Source organism: Ooceraea biroi, chromosome 1 (assembly GCF_003672135.1).
Source record: "Ooceraea biroi isolate clonal line C1 chromosome 1, Obir_v5.4, whole genome shotgun sequence".
In the NCBI taxonomy this organism is placed as follows: domain Eukaryota; kingdom Metazoa; phylum Arthropoda; class Insecta; order Hymenoptera; family Formicidae; genus Ooceraea; species Ooceraea biroi.
The window spans coordinates 13,571,592-13,588,766 of record NC_039506.1 but is presented as its reverse complement, the minus strand read 5'-3'; the positions used below and the strand labels follow the sequence as shown (position 1 = coordinate 13,588,766).

The 17,175-nt window shown below is 48.5% G+C and overlaps 1 protein-coding gene across 1 annotated transcript in view; it reads left to right on the top strand.

Annotated features, from left to right (window-relative positions):
- Window positions 1-17,175, top strand: part of LOC105280980 (autophagy-related protein 16-1) — a 433,806-nt gene that overhangs the window by 397,839 nt on the left and 18,792 nt on the right. Inside the window, exons 8-9 of the mRNA XM_026975276.1 lie at window positions 8,973-9,093; window positions 16,468-16,647. Coding sequence (XP_026831077.1) covers window positions 8,973-9,093; window positions 16,468-16,647 — 301 coding nt within the window. The remainder of the gene's footprint in view (window positions 1-8,972; window positions 9,094-16,467; window positions 16,648-17,175) is intronic.

The following is a 17,175-nucleotide window of genomic DNA, read 5'->3' as shown; positions in this document are numbered from 1 at the left end:
CCGCGGCGTGAGCCTGCGCTTATCAATTCATCATTCTCCTCGTGTCGTTACCCGTGTGACAGGGCGCTCAAACGGTTTACATTGACGTGTAATATATACAACGGCATGCAAGAAAGCACAATGATGTAAAACATCGCGGTGCGTGTGCGTGTGCAGCTTCTTGAGCGCACGTTCCATTAATATCGAGTGTGCGCTGCACTGCGGAAGATCGTTGCCCGATCTCCGCTGCGACACGAATCATCCGAATTCCTGTCGCACCTGCGTTGGGAATTCGCGCCGATACGGTTTCACGTTGCCTAGCGGTCTCCGGTCCCAAGGTTAAAGTACTGTTCAGAAATCGACAGACTTCCTCGATAAAAGTCGATCCGGAAGTCTAAGATTCCAGGCTACCGTAGTTACGTTCCCGCGTACGTAGATACGAACGTATACGTATGTACGTACGTACGTACCTTCCGTTTCCTCGTGTAGCCGGGGGATATAAATACATATTCAGAACCCGCGTTTAACGGGCTAACGGCATTTATACCCGTAGAAATCGAATAGCACTAAAGCGAGCCCGGGATACGGCCAGGGTTAATTGGAGTTCGGCGTTGACCCTTCGACGTTTCGTGCTGATATTTCGCGGCGGGAATTATTCTTCGCCGCCGTCTGTAATTACACCGCAAAAAGAATCGCCATCACCATCGGCGTGCGGTATACCGCCGTTAACGTGGACGTGTAAAGGGGTCTAATTTTAAGGATCCAGGAGCCGCGGCCTCGGCTAACGGCTTGATGAAACTTTGCAATATTTCTATTCGAGACCTCCCACTATATATACATATATATATATATATGTATATATAAATACACATCCCATCCGGGCCTATAAATACATCGCGCAGCGCGAACGCGCCGCGAGGATGAAGCACGACATGAATTCTTCCCCGGTGTAGGCGCTGTAGTATCCCTCTCGCCTTCTCTCGCGGGGGGAAAAATACAACGATTACGATATCGCCGATACGCAAAGTGTATCGAGTTTATCGAACGTACAGGCATCGAGTGTTACCGGTTCTGGCTGTGGCTGTAACCGCGCGACTAGTAACACCAAGCGACGATGCAAAAACTTGGCGTGCCCGGTTCGCATTAAATCATGATGAGCACATTTTGCATCGCGCCACCATTCTCGTGGTACGTAAACGTACAAGTACACGATGAGCGTACAATGTATGCACGCAGGTACTCGGTTAATTCAAGTTGATCGTCCACTGCTCGGCTCGGCGGACGCCAACACGTATCCCACTTTTACTTTTGTCCAATTTCTTTGTCGTTCTTTCCTTTCTGTCTTTTGATCAGCATCAGTCTTTCTCGACGTCAAACGCCGAGTGAGTCCAAGTAGACGCGGCAACGATTTAAAGCTGCGGGCCTGCGTCGGGCAGGCATAATCCGCGCGATGTTCCTGCGCATCGAAGGAAGCAATTATCGCATATTCAACAAAATATAATACCTCATACGATGTATATTGCAAGAAACAGTTATCCTAACAGTGCACTGGCGATTGACGCATAAATTACGCGCAATTAATCACACGCACACGCACGCGCACCCGCGGCTCGCTTTATCCGCCCGGGAAAATACTCGCCGAAACAAAATGGCCCGATAAATTAGCAGTTTGTCCGATTACACGCGGCTGCACAGTTATAATAATCCTAATTGCCCGCGCATTCTCGATGGGATCGTTGCATGCCTCTCGTCGCTCGACGTGATCCGTGATCCGTCGAGGGGGCTCCAACGCGCGTTCAACGCACGCACGCACGGCCGATTAATGAATTCAAAAAGCGCTTACATTCAATATATTGGCAATCACGTGTGATCAGCTTGCGCCGGGCAGCGGATTGCGCGCGTGCTACTAACTCATCGAAGCAGGTATCGCCGATATATCGGCATCGCACGCACGTGCGCTTTTTACGGTCGACAGGCGACGTAATCGTCAGCATCTTCCTCCTCCTCCTCCTCCTCCTCCTCCTCCACCTCCTCCTCGTCTCGGCCTCGCATCGCAAGGTCGTTCGCTGCAAATCGAAAACGGAATCGTCGTCATCCTGGATGACATAATTATAGTACGATGAGATCGAGGGGAGCGGAGGCTCGTGGTATCCTCTTGTATACGCCTCGCGGAAACGCGCGCGTCAGCTCGTACACTAACGAAGCGGCCGCAACGGAGGAACGACGAGAGAGAGCGTCGGTTCTCGCGTGCAAGCATTCTACTATGTGCAAACAGCGCTTAGAGCGAGGCGCATATAAGTTTCTCATGTCCCGCGATGCGAGACGCTTTCCACGAAGGAGGTATCGGTAAATGTTTGTCGGGGCAGGGGGGTACCGGACTCCTGATTTGTTTAACTCCACCACGTCGGTGTCGCGTGTTTTCCGACGCGAGTCCAACACGCTTCGGCTTCGGCTTCGGCTTTGGCAACCGGCTGCAAGTGCATACGCGTGGGTCTCGAAAAGCATTACGGTGACTCTGTACCCGATCGCTTGCGCAATAGCTGTTTGCATTGGTTTAAACGGAGGGAGATACGGATGTAATATTGTTACATAAATCGCGAGGGCCCCGCCGCGTGAGACTCGCGGCCGGACGGCACGGCGCGCCGCGGCCGCCGAAGAAGAGAGGATGACATTAGCAAACAATGTTCCGTACGTGAAACGCGAGTGCAAAAGAAGCCGGACATTTTAATATTTGCATTAGCGTAGATCACGATGACGAGTTTGAATAAGAGAGCTGCTCTCTCGCGTTCAAAGCCAACGAAACCAGCCGTGCTCGGTCGTTAACGTTACTTTTTACGATCGTTTTCCCGTATTGGAGTGCACTTACAATAGAAGCGAATCGTTTCATCGTGAGATTCCACCGACCGCGCGCCAACGAAAGAAGCTGCGTGATCGCTAAAGTCGTAATGACTGATCCGTTAAACAATCCGACGTTGCCGGAGCGATCAGTAGTACCACAGGAACGTGCGAGGAACGAAAATTAGATAACGATTTGACTTTACAACGATGCTTGTTTGCGGATTGCGCGTATAGACATGATCGGCATGAATACGTGCATCAGCAATCACGACGGTGGTGTCTTCATTTCATCGGCATTATAGCCAGAGAGTAACGCGAAATGCCGGAATTTTTCATTCCAGGAGGAATGATCGCTGCATATTTGTACGCTTCGTAAAATCAAACACGCAAATAGCGAAATTGCAACGCGCGTTGCCCGTAACGTAACGTTTACCGCAGTCATTAAATATGATGAACCTTTTTGTGGACGAGCTACCTCGAGTCTCGGTATCATTCGCCTCCGACGCTTTCCCTTTTCGAACCGCTGCAGAGTGCATCGAAGCGCATGCATGAATTCAAGTGCGCGCGCTCGAATGAAACAACTGCATCGCTCCGGAACGGAGGCAAACGGCTTTTTTCTCGGTTTCGGTTCGGTTCGTTCCTTTAATTCAAGGATAGCATTATGCTCACGGACTGACATAAAGTACACTTCGCGTATGTGTCAATGTTTCGCATCAGACTCGCAATGATGGATTCTCAAGCCTCATGAGCGAATCGAGACGGCGCGAAACAGTGAAAAATGATGCACGCGCAATCAAGATAGCACGAAAAGGAAAATTGAAAAGTTTTTAAAAATATTTTCACATTCATGGGAACGATGCCGGCCGTCTGGAGCTTTCTGAATTGATGCAATTCAAACTATTCACGCAAGATGATGTAGGAGAGCACTCGAAAGTGTTTTCAGATAAGTTCATCGCAAATCGCGTTTCTGCCGCGGAAAAGCCGTGTTGGGAGATCTCGGGAGATGAAGTATCTGACCGGATCACGAGCCGCCGCGGGCGACGGCTGCTGTTGATTTATGGGGAAGTGCATGGTAGTAATGGGAATTTTTTGAGGACGATATTCTCGGGGGATGTTGGCGAGAAACGCGTACGTACCTTCCGATCCGGGATGTTTATTGTATTATATTAAGTGGCGTACGAAGCGAGCGCGTGAATTCATTCGCACCTGATGACTCCGACGTGCATTTATAATATATTACAATGATTTCGCGCGCAAGCGAATACCGCAACTCTATGGGAACGTCGCAAGAAACCGATGTTGCGCGATGATTTTTTCGGCCGACGCGGCCGATATGCGTGTCTCGCGTGAACTTCTTGCAGGAGATATTCATCATGCTTGCACGGGGATACATGTATATGTATATACGCACTTCGTCTTCATTTAGAGCTCTCCCGAGTTTTTACGAGTGCGTGCATCGCGCGGGCGTAGGCGCGCACTGTGGCGGTAATGACTATGTTACTGAAATTAACGAGCGGAATGGAGCAATAGAGATCAAGCGTGAGATTAGCGAGTACATCATATTCGAGGGAGGAAACGTGAAGCTACCACCGCCACCGGCGATAGTCAATAAGGACCGCCACGTAATCCGAGTGCTCGGCTACTCTGCTACCCTTCTCCTGTTCACCAACAACCCCGCTGGAAGGTTTTCGGCGGGGTGGTTCGCTGCGCGTAGAATCTCGTGCGCTTCGAAAATGAGAGCGAGCCACGATGATGCAGCGCGGATCGCTAGTTGCTTTCCGGGAAAGTTACCGGCTTTCGCTCTTTTTACCGACTTTAATTGAAGACTCTCTTCCACCGGCGCAACTCGAGGAATCTTTCCCTGCACCCCCGTCCGCCGTGATGCCGGTTCTTTTTCTTCATTCCGGCCGCATCCAACGGCTCCTCGACGGAACAGTCCGGGTCTGCGAAGAAGTTTATGCTTTTATTGCGCACGGGCGCACCGGGTGTGCACACGCCACCCCACGTGTACCCCATCGGTGGCGTACCCAGCCCGGCGCGTCGTAAAAAGACGATATCAGTAACGATATTCCGCAAAGGCGGCGGTCTTCTTGTGCCCCCCCCCCCCCCCAGGACGATTCTCGCCGCATGCGGACGAGGAGAGACTCACCCCCGCGGCAACGGTATGATGGATGTAATTCGTGTGTTTCCGCAGACTTGGTAATTTGCGTCGCCGTCCACACACAATAGGCCGGCGAATAATGCTAACGATTCTTACGTAAACAGCACGAAACGCGCGTTTCTTGATCGTGATCGTCGATCTCCCGGCAAATCTCAGGTCAATCTTCTTTCCGAATGAAAATTCGATCGCGGATTTTATCTTCCCCCTCGCGTGCTCAATTGGCGATGCCAGATGTTGTCTCGTCGAATAAACGCTCGAACCATGAAATGATCGAAATGGGCGCACCATTAAAGGGCAGTAATGTCCGCGCTCGGGAGATTGAGAGATGAGCTTCCGTTGCTCCGTTATCGCAGGCAAGGCGTTCATTCCGCTATACGAATTTTAAGAATCATCTCGCTCGAGAAATCGTTACTTGATGATGCGACAATAGAAGACAAAAGGGGTTGCGTTACGCCGAACTCGAATCAGCATTTCCCATCTTCTCCGTTAACAGCTGCGAGATGAGGAGACAAAAAAATAATTGCACAGTTCACGTAACATAAAAATGTACGCTTCTCCGCGACTTGGTCACACAATGGCGAGTTTAGAAATTGCGGAACCTCGAAGAAATTTTCATTTACCGTACGAGGGTGGCAAGAACGGGCGCAATTGTAAAAGGTTACGAGAGTGCGCTACGAGAGTCCACGATAAATTGTGCCACTTCTTCAGAAGTTCACTCGTAAAGAGCTACGTGTGTATCATAAAAATCCCGAGGAGGAGAATTCGTGCATCAGGGTAACTTTATAATTTAGCGAACAAGCTTTCGAAAAAACGGCGAATTTTCTGAATTTGGTGCACACGTTTCCTTCTAAGAAGACTTCTTAGAGAGACTTTTGCATACAGGCAAAATCTCTCTAAATCTCATCTTTACGCGTATTTCAACAGTCCACGTAACAGCGGCAATGATACTTCGTATCCGCTTTCCGCTGCAGTTTCCGCAGACAAACGTTCTCTTCTTGGCGAACTTTTAAAAGGCGCATTCCTCCTCGTGTTTATGGTGTCGACGTTAGGCATCGTCGACAGGCGCAAGGAGCGATTGAAAGGAAAGTCCATTCAGCCGTTTAACGTTCGCGTGAAGAAACGTCGACTCGCCAGTGCACTTTCGGGGAACTTCTCGAGATCCTAGATTACGGTACTCTCCTCGCTGACTGGCCTCCCCCTTGCAGAAGAGAGAGCAAAGTTCTCCCCGGTGTATATAAGACCGGGCGGAGGAAGGTGCCTTCCCGTGCTCTTCCACCTGTGTTTCTTTCACGTTACAGCCCTTCCAGCTAAACTTCCGGGCCATTAATTTACATTAGGACATTTTTCAAGAGCGCGCTAGCTCGTGGCGCCCGCGCACCTTAAAATTGGCGGACTCCTCTTTTTAACGTCCTCCTTCTATCTCTCCAGCCATGCTCTCTCTTCTTCGCTCCTCTCGCCTCTTACGCGAAAGAGAGCCCTCGAGTACCACCCCAACGCGCGCCCGCGCGCGCGGCGCCTCCCTTGTCGACGTCACGCTTGAATTCTTCACCATTAAACGGCGACGCGACGGCAGAAAAAAGTAACGAGCGGAGCGTGTACGAGATAACTCCAGAATTTTCATTTAGCGACGAGCGTGCGAGCGGAAGGCGCGCCGCCGACGGTCATTAAATCACGCCCGACGTGGCAGGTCCGCGCGGCAGCTTGATTGATTTGCAAAACGGTAACGTTCGATACCGTGGGATTGGCGTTGCACTTGAAATTCAATGTGTTTACGTAACCGTATAAGTGCCCCGTATATCATCCGATAATTTCATTAGCGGCGCGGATTCCGCCACGCGCTCTCGCGCGAGAGCGCGTGCAGAATCCGCGCCGAATCAACATTGAAGCAACGGACACATCGGCTGTTGCTGGACAATTTATTAACTCGTAAAATCTGGACTGACATTAGCGCGCGAGTGTCCACCTGCCTCTCCTCCCGACCCCCATTTTTCAATCTCCCCGTTTGCTCATTAAGCTCGCGGTCTCGGAGTATGAGAACTCCGTATATCACTCGCGCGGAATTTCATTAGTAGTTTGCGCCATTAATACGAAGATACGATAAATATATGTGTATATATATATATATATATTTTTTATAACGTGCTGGGTTTTTGAAAAATTATTCACTCGTAAACTCCCCTCTCCTGCCGTCAGGTCACTATTGATGGGAGCGGACTGCTGCGTCCGCCAGCGAATTCCTTATCGGCGAGCGGGTCGCCGGGAAACGCCTAGCAGTAATTAACTCCGTGCTATTACGAATATTCCCCGATACTCCCTTCCCGTTTACGATTATAATTATAGTAATGTACAAGAGGTAATCGTGGCCGCGATGATTTATGCGCTATTAGCGGGAGAGAAGACAATCTTCGTTCCGCATAATGAACGAGCGGCGGCCAGCAGGATCTCCGTCGTTTCGTGACACGAGGGTGGAAGGCGGGGTTTCACACGATTTCCGCACGATTGGCCTGGGAAAAACGAAATCAATCGAGCGTCCAGCGTTTTCGAAAGGTCCGACAAGAGGGGTGCGACCCTCCGCGGAATATCGGGCACCGTTCGGGCGCGATTGAAAAAAGGAAAAAAAGAACCGCTCGTAAAATGCGCCGCCATGGACGTCAACGTACGGTTTTAAACGCTCGTTCGCATGTACGCGTCGAAAGAGAGATGGAATAACTGTCGCTGACACCGTGTCACCGGCAACGAATATCCGCCCGCGAATGCGCCCGCCGGTATTTTTTTCGACCGTAATGTTTGCATTACGTTTGCAATGCGATGTAAGCTGGGATGATTCCTGATGAATTGACGTCGCGTTCAAGTGTTTCACGAGCGAATATCGGTACGAGAATATGAGAAAGAATGTATAATAAAAAAGTAGTCGCGACGCGGCCAATCGAGTTTTCTTGTTCAAGCCAACATGAAGATAATAATGAAATCGGACCCTTTTCTTGTTACCGTTAAAGGATGACGTACCATTCGTACTGGAAACGCACGCTTTATACTGCCGGTCTGTTTCCGCCCCTTGCAGCTACATTCATTTCTCATTTCGAACACGTCGATGCTCGGAGCGGAGTTGAACTCGAAAGTAGAAGAGAGAAAATCAACTTATGAAAGCCGGTGCTCGATCTAACAACTCCCCTGTTTAAAGTTCGCGACTTCAGTTGCAAAGCGCCAATGACTCCGGCGCTGCCAAATTGTATTTAAACAAAATAGTTTATAACTCGTCCAATTCGTGACGGGAATAACACGTTTCAATTATATTTTATGATCTATCTCTTTTATGATCAACTTTTTTCTTCAAAAGTACGGCAGTCATTAGATGAGTACACGTACAATGCGTTTCAAGTCTATTTCACTTATCGCGAGCATATTCCAGTGGAAACCGCCACGTACATCACGAATGAACGAACAAAATAGGAACTCTGACATGCGCGAGCAGTTGTAAGAACATTTCCCGCGTATTTAATGTGCGAGGATGAAAATGCAATTAGCTGTTTAAAATAAAATAATATTTCTATGTTATATTATATGTACACGAACCTTGTTAGAGTTTGAACATTGAGATTATTTTATATTGTACATCTGGAAGACAGAATTTTTAATACTAATATTCTATTTTTCTCCAATTAAGCGAAATAGCATTAAACGTAACTACAGTATTCGGGATCCAACTAATATTAAAACTCAAGTGCATATTATAATATAAAAATTATAATATAATATTATAAAATATTACTTGCCAGGTGTCCACATAGGAAACGTTTCGCTTCTCAAATTAAAAGCTTAGTACGATATTCGCGAGTTTAAATGGACAATCCAACGGGGAACTGACTGGGAGAGACGTATTTCTGTGATTTCGCTTATCAATACACGCGGCTGTACTCGTATACCTATACTTTATCCGCGTTACACTCCAGATGGCAATCCAGAACGTAAACGACTTTTCGCATTTCTGTTACAGCACACACTCACGGGCCACTGCGCAAAGGTGATGGCGGCCAAGTTCCTTGGCGAGCCGTCAAAAGTAGTTACCGGGAGTTATGATCGCACCTTAAAAATCTGGGACCTGCGCAGCAAAGCATGTAAGTGTAACGTCACTCTATCGATTAAGGGGATGAAGTGCGGGCGTTTCTTCGAGGCAGCCGTCGACGGGGCTGCACATCCGGACGTGGAAAAATATTAATCCGTTAACTTGTCGGAATCGTACGAGGAGAGAAAGCTGGCATCTCTGGAAGCTGGAAAATCCAAGCATCTCTCACACACGAGGTATTCCGCCTGGAACACTTCGTATCGAGAGGAGCAACTACGCCGACTAAAGAGACTCGAATCCCCGATTCGAGTCTTCGCGCGAGCGCTTCTTCTTCCTCTACGAAACGCTTTGATTAAAGCGGGTCGACGCAAAAAGGCGACACGGAATCCACACCGGTATCGCGTATTTGTCAGGGCGGATCGGGGTGTCCCCGTGGTCCCGGTCTCGCAATCCCGAAATCCCATGGAATCCCGCAACTGCGCGCATGCAACTACACGAGGAGGTAAACGCTTTTCGAGAGGGCGGGAGGCGGGGGCGGGAGGAAAATAAGCGGCGATCCCTCGCGGCTGACATATCGCCAGGTGCATAATGTTAACGTGGCACATTCGTTCCAACACTCGCACTAAACGCGGTGGAGTTGAGAGAGGAGAACACCAGCCAGGGGGTACGCTCCGGGGGAGGAGGGGGCGGCTGCACGAAAGTAATGCACGGCGCTAGAGCGCGGTAATCACGTCGCCCATTACCCCTATTAGTCGTTGCATAATGCAAATACTCTTACGAGCGGGCCGAGATAATAAAACAAACGGCGAATCTGCATGGTCATTCATATGTATATTCTGTTGCGCGTCGTGCGCACGGCTGCACAATGGAGTGCCACGCAAAATATGACGCCCGCATAATAACGCCCGACCCGGTTCGCACGGCATTCTAACGGCGCCGTAATGCCGGAGATTGAATAAAAACTGCCCTCCCACCGCCCACTGCACCTCACCCTCATCCGTCCTCCCCGGGCTGGTCGGGTGACGAATGCACGAGCGGACGGCTCAGCTGCGTCGTCGTATACCTTGCGCAAGCTTAATTAAACCGATAAGATCCACCGGAGGATGGATTCTACCCTAAACTTGCCACGACCCGCTTCGCTCCTCGGTCGGCCTAGAAAACTCTTTATCTCGCCGATTATTGACGCCCTTAGCGGACCGACCGCTCCGCGGATAAAGGGGATGGAATTTCGGAGAAAGTTGCAGCTTAATGCTCGATTAAATAAGTGCTGGAGGACGAAAAAGAAAAAGAAGGGTTCTCGCGCTGAGAGGTCGACCGGGTAACCCGGTAGCTCCGAGCTTGTCTCCTTGTGACCCGAGCGAGGCCTGACAAGGTGAAAGTGGCGCGCGTAAATTAATGATAACGGAGATGGATCCGTGTAATCTAACGAATGATCTGTCGGGAAAGAAAAGCGAGATTAATCATAAATCCATTACTCGCGCCGGCGCGGGAAAGAGTGCCGCTTTAATTAGCACTTAAACCGGGACAGGAGCGGAGGGTTAACCGGGACAGAAGCGGCGTAAGACGCTCATGTTACTCGGATTTCCTCGCCGCGTCATTAATCAGTCGCTAACGAATGCTATTCATCGTCACTTTACGCTCTGACGTTAATATTGATTTCCCGAAAAGAAACCGGAAGAGTTAAATTATTAAAGACGTCTCTGGGAGGAGAATTTCCGGCCGGACCTTTGTATCGTTCCCGTTCGCTATAGTTCTTCGAAACGGGAGAAGAATATCAATGACACGTAACAGCTCAACCTTCAACAAATTCTCCAGGCTGAAGAATATCGACGTAAAAATTTCACGAGGATTATATACTCCATCACGATGATCCACTTATATTGTGCACCAACGTCTATAATGCTGTCCGACGAGCTTCCCTGAGCCGGTGCAGCGGCTGTTTCAATGCAGACGGCAAGGGGGAGAATTACACCCTTCGGCACGTGCATTCACGTTCACTAGGTCGGCCTGCGCGCGGCCGGCAGTCGCTGTTAGAAGTCCCTTTTGTGTGAGAAAGTTCACGCGATCTAATTTCATGCGGACAACTGACGCGGCCGACCGCGAACAACCGCGAACAACCGCTCGTGCTACTGCAGACGATACTTCTCTCGAATGCGCGCGTGAACGTCATCGCGCGACCTTCGACTGGCGAACAGGTGTTGGACGAGGATCATAAGCCGCATAAGGGTCTAATGACGCGGCTTTCGAGTCATCGGGAATCGCCACCGCGGCGTCGGAAATCGTAACGCGATAATTTCGCGCGTTCAAGGACGGCCGGTAATGCATCCTTCCCGGAAGGTGGGCCATTTTCGAGCGGAATGCGCGGCACATTGCAAAATTACCCGTGCAAGGTGCGAGGACTTTCTCTCCGGGATGATGGTCCCGCGGATTTATTGCGCTAATTGTTCGAAGAAGAGCGACGTGCTCACTGTTCCGAGATCCGCTTCTCGCCGGCGCGGATGGCGATTTCGGCGTATCCGATCATTCGTCCGTTCGTCCGTAAAATGGACGAATATCCCCTCGTATTCGGGCGATCGCTGCGAGCGGCTGCTGCGAGAAACTGCGCGATAAGCGGTGCCGAAGGACCGCTCGAAGCGGGTCAAATGCGATAATTTACAGCCGGACGAAAGTGACCGTGCTCGCGGGATGAAACGCGAATCGGCTTCGCATCGCCCTACGAGATCGTGTTGCAGGAGAGAGCTTTAAGTAGCAGGAAAGAGAAATCGAACGAGTCGTACGTGCTCACGCGCGCGCGCGGTTGAGAGAGAGGAAAAGATGAAGAGAGAACCGGAGACTGGACGCGCGCAGAGAGATAGCAGCCACGGAGAGGATCTCATTTCCCGCAAATGTATTCGGGATTTACATTCGACCCCGGCGCCGGACTAATCTCGTGAAACGGCTCGCCATCTGAAGAACGGCCGGTGGTATCGATTTACACTTCGGTCAACAGCGCCACGATATCGTGCGGTGTGCCCGTCCGCCAGTAGCCGAGAGGAGCCGTATTGACAAAGGATACAAAGCTGGCAGACTGCTTAACACGACGCACACAAACGGTATTAATTTGCAGAGTCCAGGATCGCCTTAAACCTGGCCTTTAGTTACCGCTCGCGGCCGCTGGTGGAATAATAATTTAGCGCCATTAACCGGCATGTACGAGTGCTCGTGGAATTTCGATAAATCGCGCCGCACCATCGCCCGGCCGGACGAACAACATTATCCTTTAATTGAGATAATTAATGACCGGTCGTAATTAATGACGAAAACAAAGCCATCATCCGCATTGCCCGCGCTGTCCGTGGAGTATAATGCGATAAATAACGCAACTCGCCTCGAATTAATCCCGCGTCCAGACATGATAATATCTCATTATTATTGATACTTTATCATCGAACATTAAAGCGTACGATTAAAATACAGATCTTATTTTCAGAAGTGACCGTCGCGCGCGTTTTTGCCGAACGGGCAGTTAATCACTTCCTGACGATCATCCTCGCTCACGTTTCAGTATCAAGTCGAGACCGAGAGCACGCAAGTAAGGTGCAAAGTTTCTTACGACGGAGCGCAACAACCAGCTGATGGAAGCGTCGGTACGCGGGTCCTTATGAAACTTGAAGAGTGCAATTTCGAAGGGCGCATCTCCTTAAATCAAGTCCACAAAGTGATACACGGTGCGACCACGAGCGATAATTAATGTAGGAAGTCGAGTATGCGCAAGTCGCAAATCGCCCGACCGAGTTCCGCGGCCGGCCATCAAACTTGCCGCATAAATACGAAACTTTTTCGCCGCGAACGCACTCGGGGGACGACGGCGGTGCCTCCGTCAAGCAGTCGTATCAAGGAATCCATCTTATCTTTTTTTTTCTATGCAACTACGGATAACGATGCGGCGCGAGTCGCACGTGTGGAGAAGGGTGGGACGTAATTAACCTGTGGCTTAACTTCGTCGACGTAATTTACGGGTGCGCGGATCGTCCCACCGCCGGGCCATCCGGGGGAAGGCGAGTAGTCCGAGTTAATTGTGCGCGTGTCGCGTGCGGCACGCGGATACCTGCATGGATACAAGGGGTACTCCGAGGACATCCGTTTCAGCCTCGCGGTGGCGGTGGCCTTTGTTGTCGTCGGTGGTGTCCCGCACCCCCTGCACCCCCGGCACGAAACGGCGAAAACCGCGCTATCAAGGAAGACCGGCGGGGACGAGGCGGCGCGGTTGTACAAAAGTTTCGCGCAAATAAATCTTGCGAACCGCGGAGGCGCGCACAATGGGGTGGCGGCGCTGAAAGGGCGTTTAAGCGTGAATTATTGTTTACCACGGGCGCTCTAAGACAAAAAGGATGCTTAAAGTGGATCAGCTGTTTTCTATCGCGCTATTATCCACCCCTGCCACGTCGCGCAATTTCGTGAACGCCCCGAGCGGCTCTTCCTGGACACAATCGTGCCACCAACAGACAGATTCCGGCGCCGCAGCGACGAGATACCACCCCCGTTCGCCGGTGACTGAAAAGACCGCGTGCGCTGAACCCTCCGCTCTAACGTACCGAGGAATCGACCGCGTCGTCGCTTTATTTATACCTCTGATGTATTCAAACCGCGCTTCTTATCACGTTACCGTGATTTTATGTAAAAACGTATGAATAAATGGTTTTTTCGAGCTTGATTAATGATTACTAAATTACTTCAAACTGAATTTCAAGAGATCGCCGAAAAAGATGGCAGTAAGATTCGGTTTTTTCTGTAAAAGCTTGAGTCGATATAATTGAAAGAGCAAGTTAAGATAAATGAGAGACGAGTGGTGGATCTGGGGCAATTAGATATTTAAATAACATGCGCTTACAGCAAATATACATTTAATGTAGAATGCATATTAATGCAAGGAACATGAGGGAGAGCAAATTAACATCCCGAAAGCTCTTATCATGGCTGACGGTTGAAGAAGGCTTACACGCAAAGCCGGTAATCCTTTATGCCTCGTTTGAGGGATAGATGTTACGTTAATAGCATATATATAATGCACTTATCTGAATAATACATTTGGCTTGGTTTAAGGATAGTAATAAGGATTTGTATTATGGATACATCTTCTGCGACATGTCGCAAGAATTAAAGATTTAAATGCAATGGAGATGAGATAAAAGCAGACAAAGCAAGAGCCATAAAGATAAAAAGATAAGATAAAAAATAATCTCTGATCTCGATGACACGATATCGAAATCACAATACTTGTCCAGTATAATTAAAAAGATTGTGCCGTTCGTCTCTCTTGCTTGCACTGTCAGTAGTCGAGATTGTCATCGTAAAAATGCACGCAGTTAAGACATTAAAAGGAAATGGCGTTGCGGAAGCGATCACTCTTTCCGATACACACGCGGAGATACCACGTTCTTTTGCGGGAAAATTCGCGCCTGAGTGCGGAAAAGGGGAAAGATTGTCTTAAGTAGATACCAGAAATTAATTCGCGTCTCGCAATCTCGCACGATCGCTTGAACAACGTTCCCGTTGTCCCGTCATCATCATTACGACCGAAATCTAAAGTCATCTGATGGAAACACTCGGCGGCACTGCCCGCCTCGAGAGTCCGGCAAGGTAGCAGTCGCTCGCGCGGATATGCTTTACCCGCTAATGATTTTTATGTCGACGTTTATTAGCCGTACACGTCTCGCGTATATTTTACTGAATCGCGAAGGGGGATAAGAGCGACGCACAATTGTGGTGACGATTACTTGTTGCAAGACAAGACCGTCCTGCGAACCGCACGCGCGCGCGGCCTCGACGAGGTTGAAGCGGGAATTGTCGACAAGTTTCTCTTTATGCACGAACGCACTTTAGAAGAAATTTTATTGCTTCCAGAGAAGTGCCATACTCACCGCGTTTGAAGCTTGTAAAGTACCTCCTGCGAAACTTGCATGTCGAAGTACGAGGATTGAGCGTATGCTGTACCGCGCAAATATCATCACCTGTATATGGATCGCCGTCTGAGTATAACGATTCCACAATACGAGGGTGTTTATGGAATAGCGGAAAGATGCGCGGTAGCTTCATTGCAGTTTCAATATCTGACAGTTTTTTTTTATACAATCATTATGTACATTCAATTTGCTCTCTTAAGCGAGCGGTCCCGGTAATTATTCTACGAAAGCCTGCGTTAAATTATTATTACAGTTACAATACCACAATTATATGTGGCGTTTGCAATTTTTTTGAAAAATGCATTAGAAAAGAAAAATTATACAATTATATTACATGTTATATTTTTATGTGCTGATTAATTAAGCGCGCCTCCGTTATTTTTTATGACTAAAGGATATTAATAAATAAGCCGTTAAGCGGCGCTTTCTTTGTCTGTAAATGTAGTCTTTGCTTTTACATGCCTCTGTATAAACCTCGTCAGAAAAGAAAATAGCGCTTCCCGATTCATTTGTTTGCTGCAGAACAATTTATGGATACGCCAGCGCGGACTAATTCAGAAATCGTCGGTAGCGCAAAATAAATTGCATCATTATTGAGATACGCTTTATAAATAAATAGCATTAATAAATAAAAGCATATCACCGTTATAGAATAATTGAAGCAATATCATCTTGGAAAGGGTGAACGGGGACCACGCCAAGCGACATCCCATTGCAGAAACTTCAACAGGCTAATCGATCGGGTGGTAAATCACGTTTGATTTAACGCGGAATCACAATAATGTAGGACGGGAATCGACACGGTGCGCGGATTCCTAATCGGAAGAATTAAGGAAAGGTGCAAGGGCGCAGGGCCGCCTGCAAGCGGAAAACACGTAATTTATCCTGTTTCCAGACCTGATGCCGGGCGTTTCCGCGCCGCGCGAGCGATTTCCAAGGGCTTCGCGGAAACGTGGCGACGCGAACGTCATTTCCCGACGTAAATTAAGTTTGAAGTCCTGCTTATTTCAACGTGGAGATCGATGGGAGCTGCTGCTAGGCAGAACTACAGTTTGAAAGGGGAAACCAGCCGTGATTCACATTCGATACAACTGTTAACTCGCTCCGCTTAGAGCCGGCGCGTGTGCGCGCAATTAGCAAGGACGTAATTCTGTCACTCCCACGGAATGCTTAAATTAAATGCAGAAAGCGTTTAATTTGATCGTGCCGTTACCCTTAAACGACTTGAATCCTGCATTAATTTTAGGGCTGCGCGTTGAGATTTGGTCTCTCATAACGAATGCACTGTTAACTCTTTTATAATTATAACTCGTATAATTATCCTTCGCAAAGCAAAGAGGGAATTATTCACCGGAGACAATTATTATTTTCAAGTATTATTTCTCCAACTAATTAGAATATGTATGATATGTCGAGAGAATGAGAGAGGGAGAGAGAAACCGGTCCACCGACAAGTATGTCCTAAAGGATTTTATGTTGTGCAGGTATAGAGACGAAATTCGCTGGGTCGAGCTGCAATGACCTCGTTACTTCCGACGGAGCTGGCTCAACCATAATCAGTGGTCATTTTGATCAAAGGATCAGGTTTTGGGACACCAGAGCGGAATCCAGTTCGAATGACATTCTACTGGAAGGGAAAGTTACATCTTTAGATTTATCCCGTGGTAAGCAGAGTTGGCTGTACCTAAGTCTAGCACTTTAATAAACGATAAAGCAAGATAAAATCCTCGTAATTATTGAGTTGACCGGAAAGTTCGTGCAGATTTTTAATTCTTAATACAAAGTTTTACGTTTGAATTCTGGTAAAAAAAATTTGCGCGGACTTTGCAATCAACCCAATGGATGGATTAATTAAAGATTTTATTATATAATACATTGATTGAACACTGGCTGAGCTATGAGAAAACGGTTGTTAGCTTTGAAAATTTTTCTTACGCATCGGAATACAGTTATTAATTTCTACGATTAAATAAGTATTAGCTGTCGCTATTAGCAATTTGATCTAGCGTTTATTGGCCGATGCAACGTGTTACCTGCCATTTCATTAAATCAAAATACACCATAGTGACATACAATGACTTAACGGACGCGTTTCCTGCATTCATTTAAAATGCCAATAAAACGATTCCATGCAGTTGGCGCCGTGCCGTTCCTCGTTAGATCTGTGTATGATGCGGCAGGAAATTGCATCA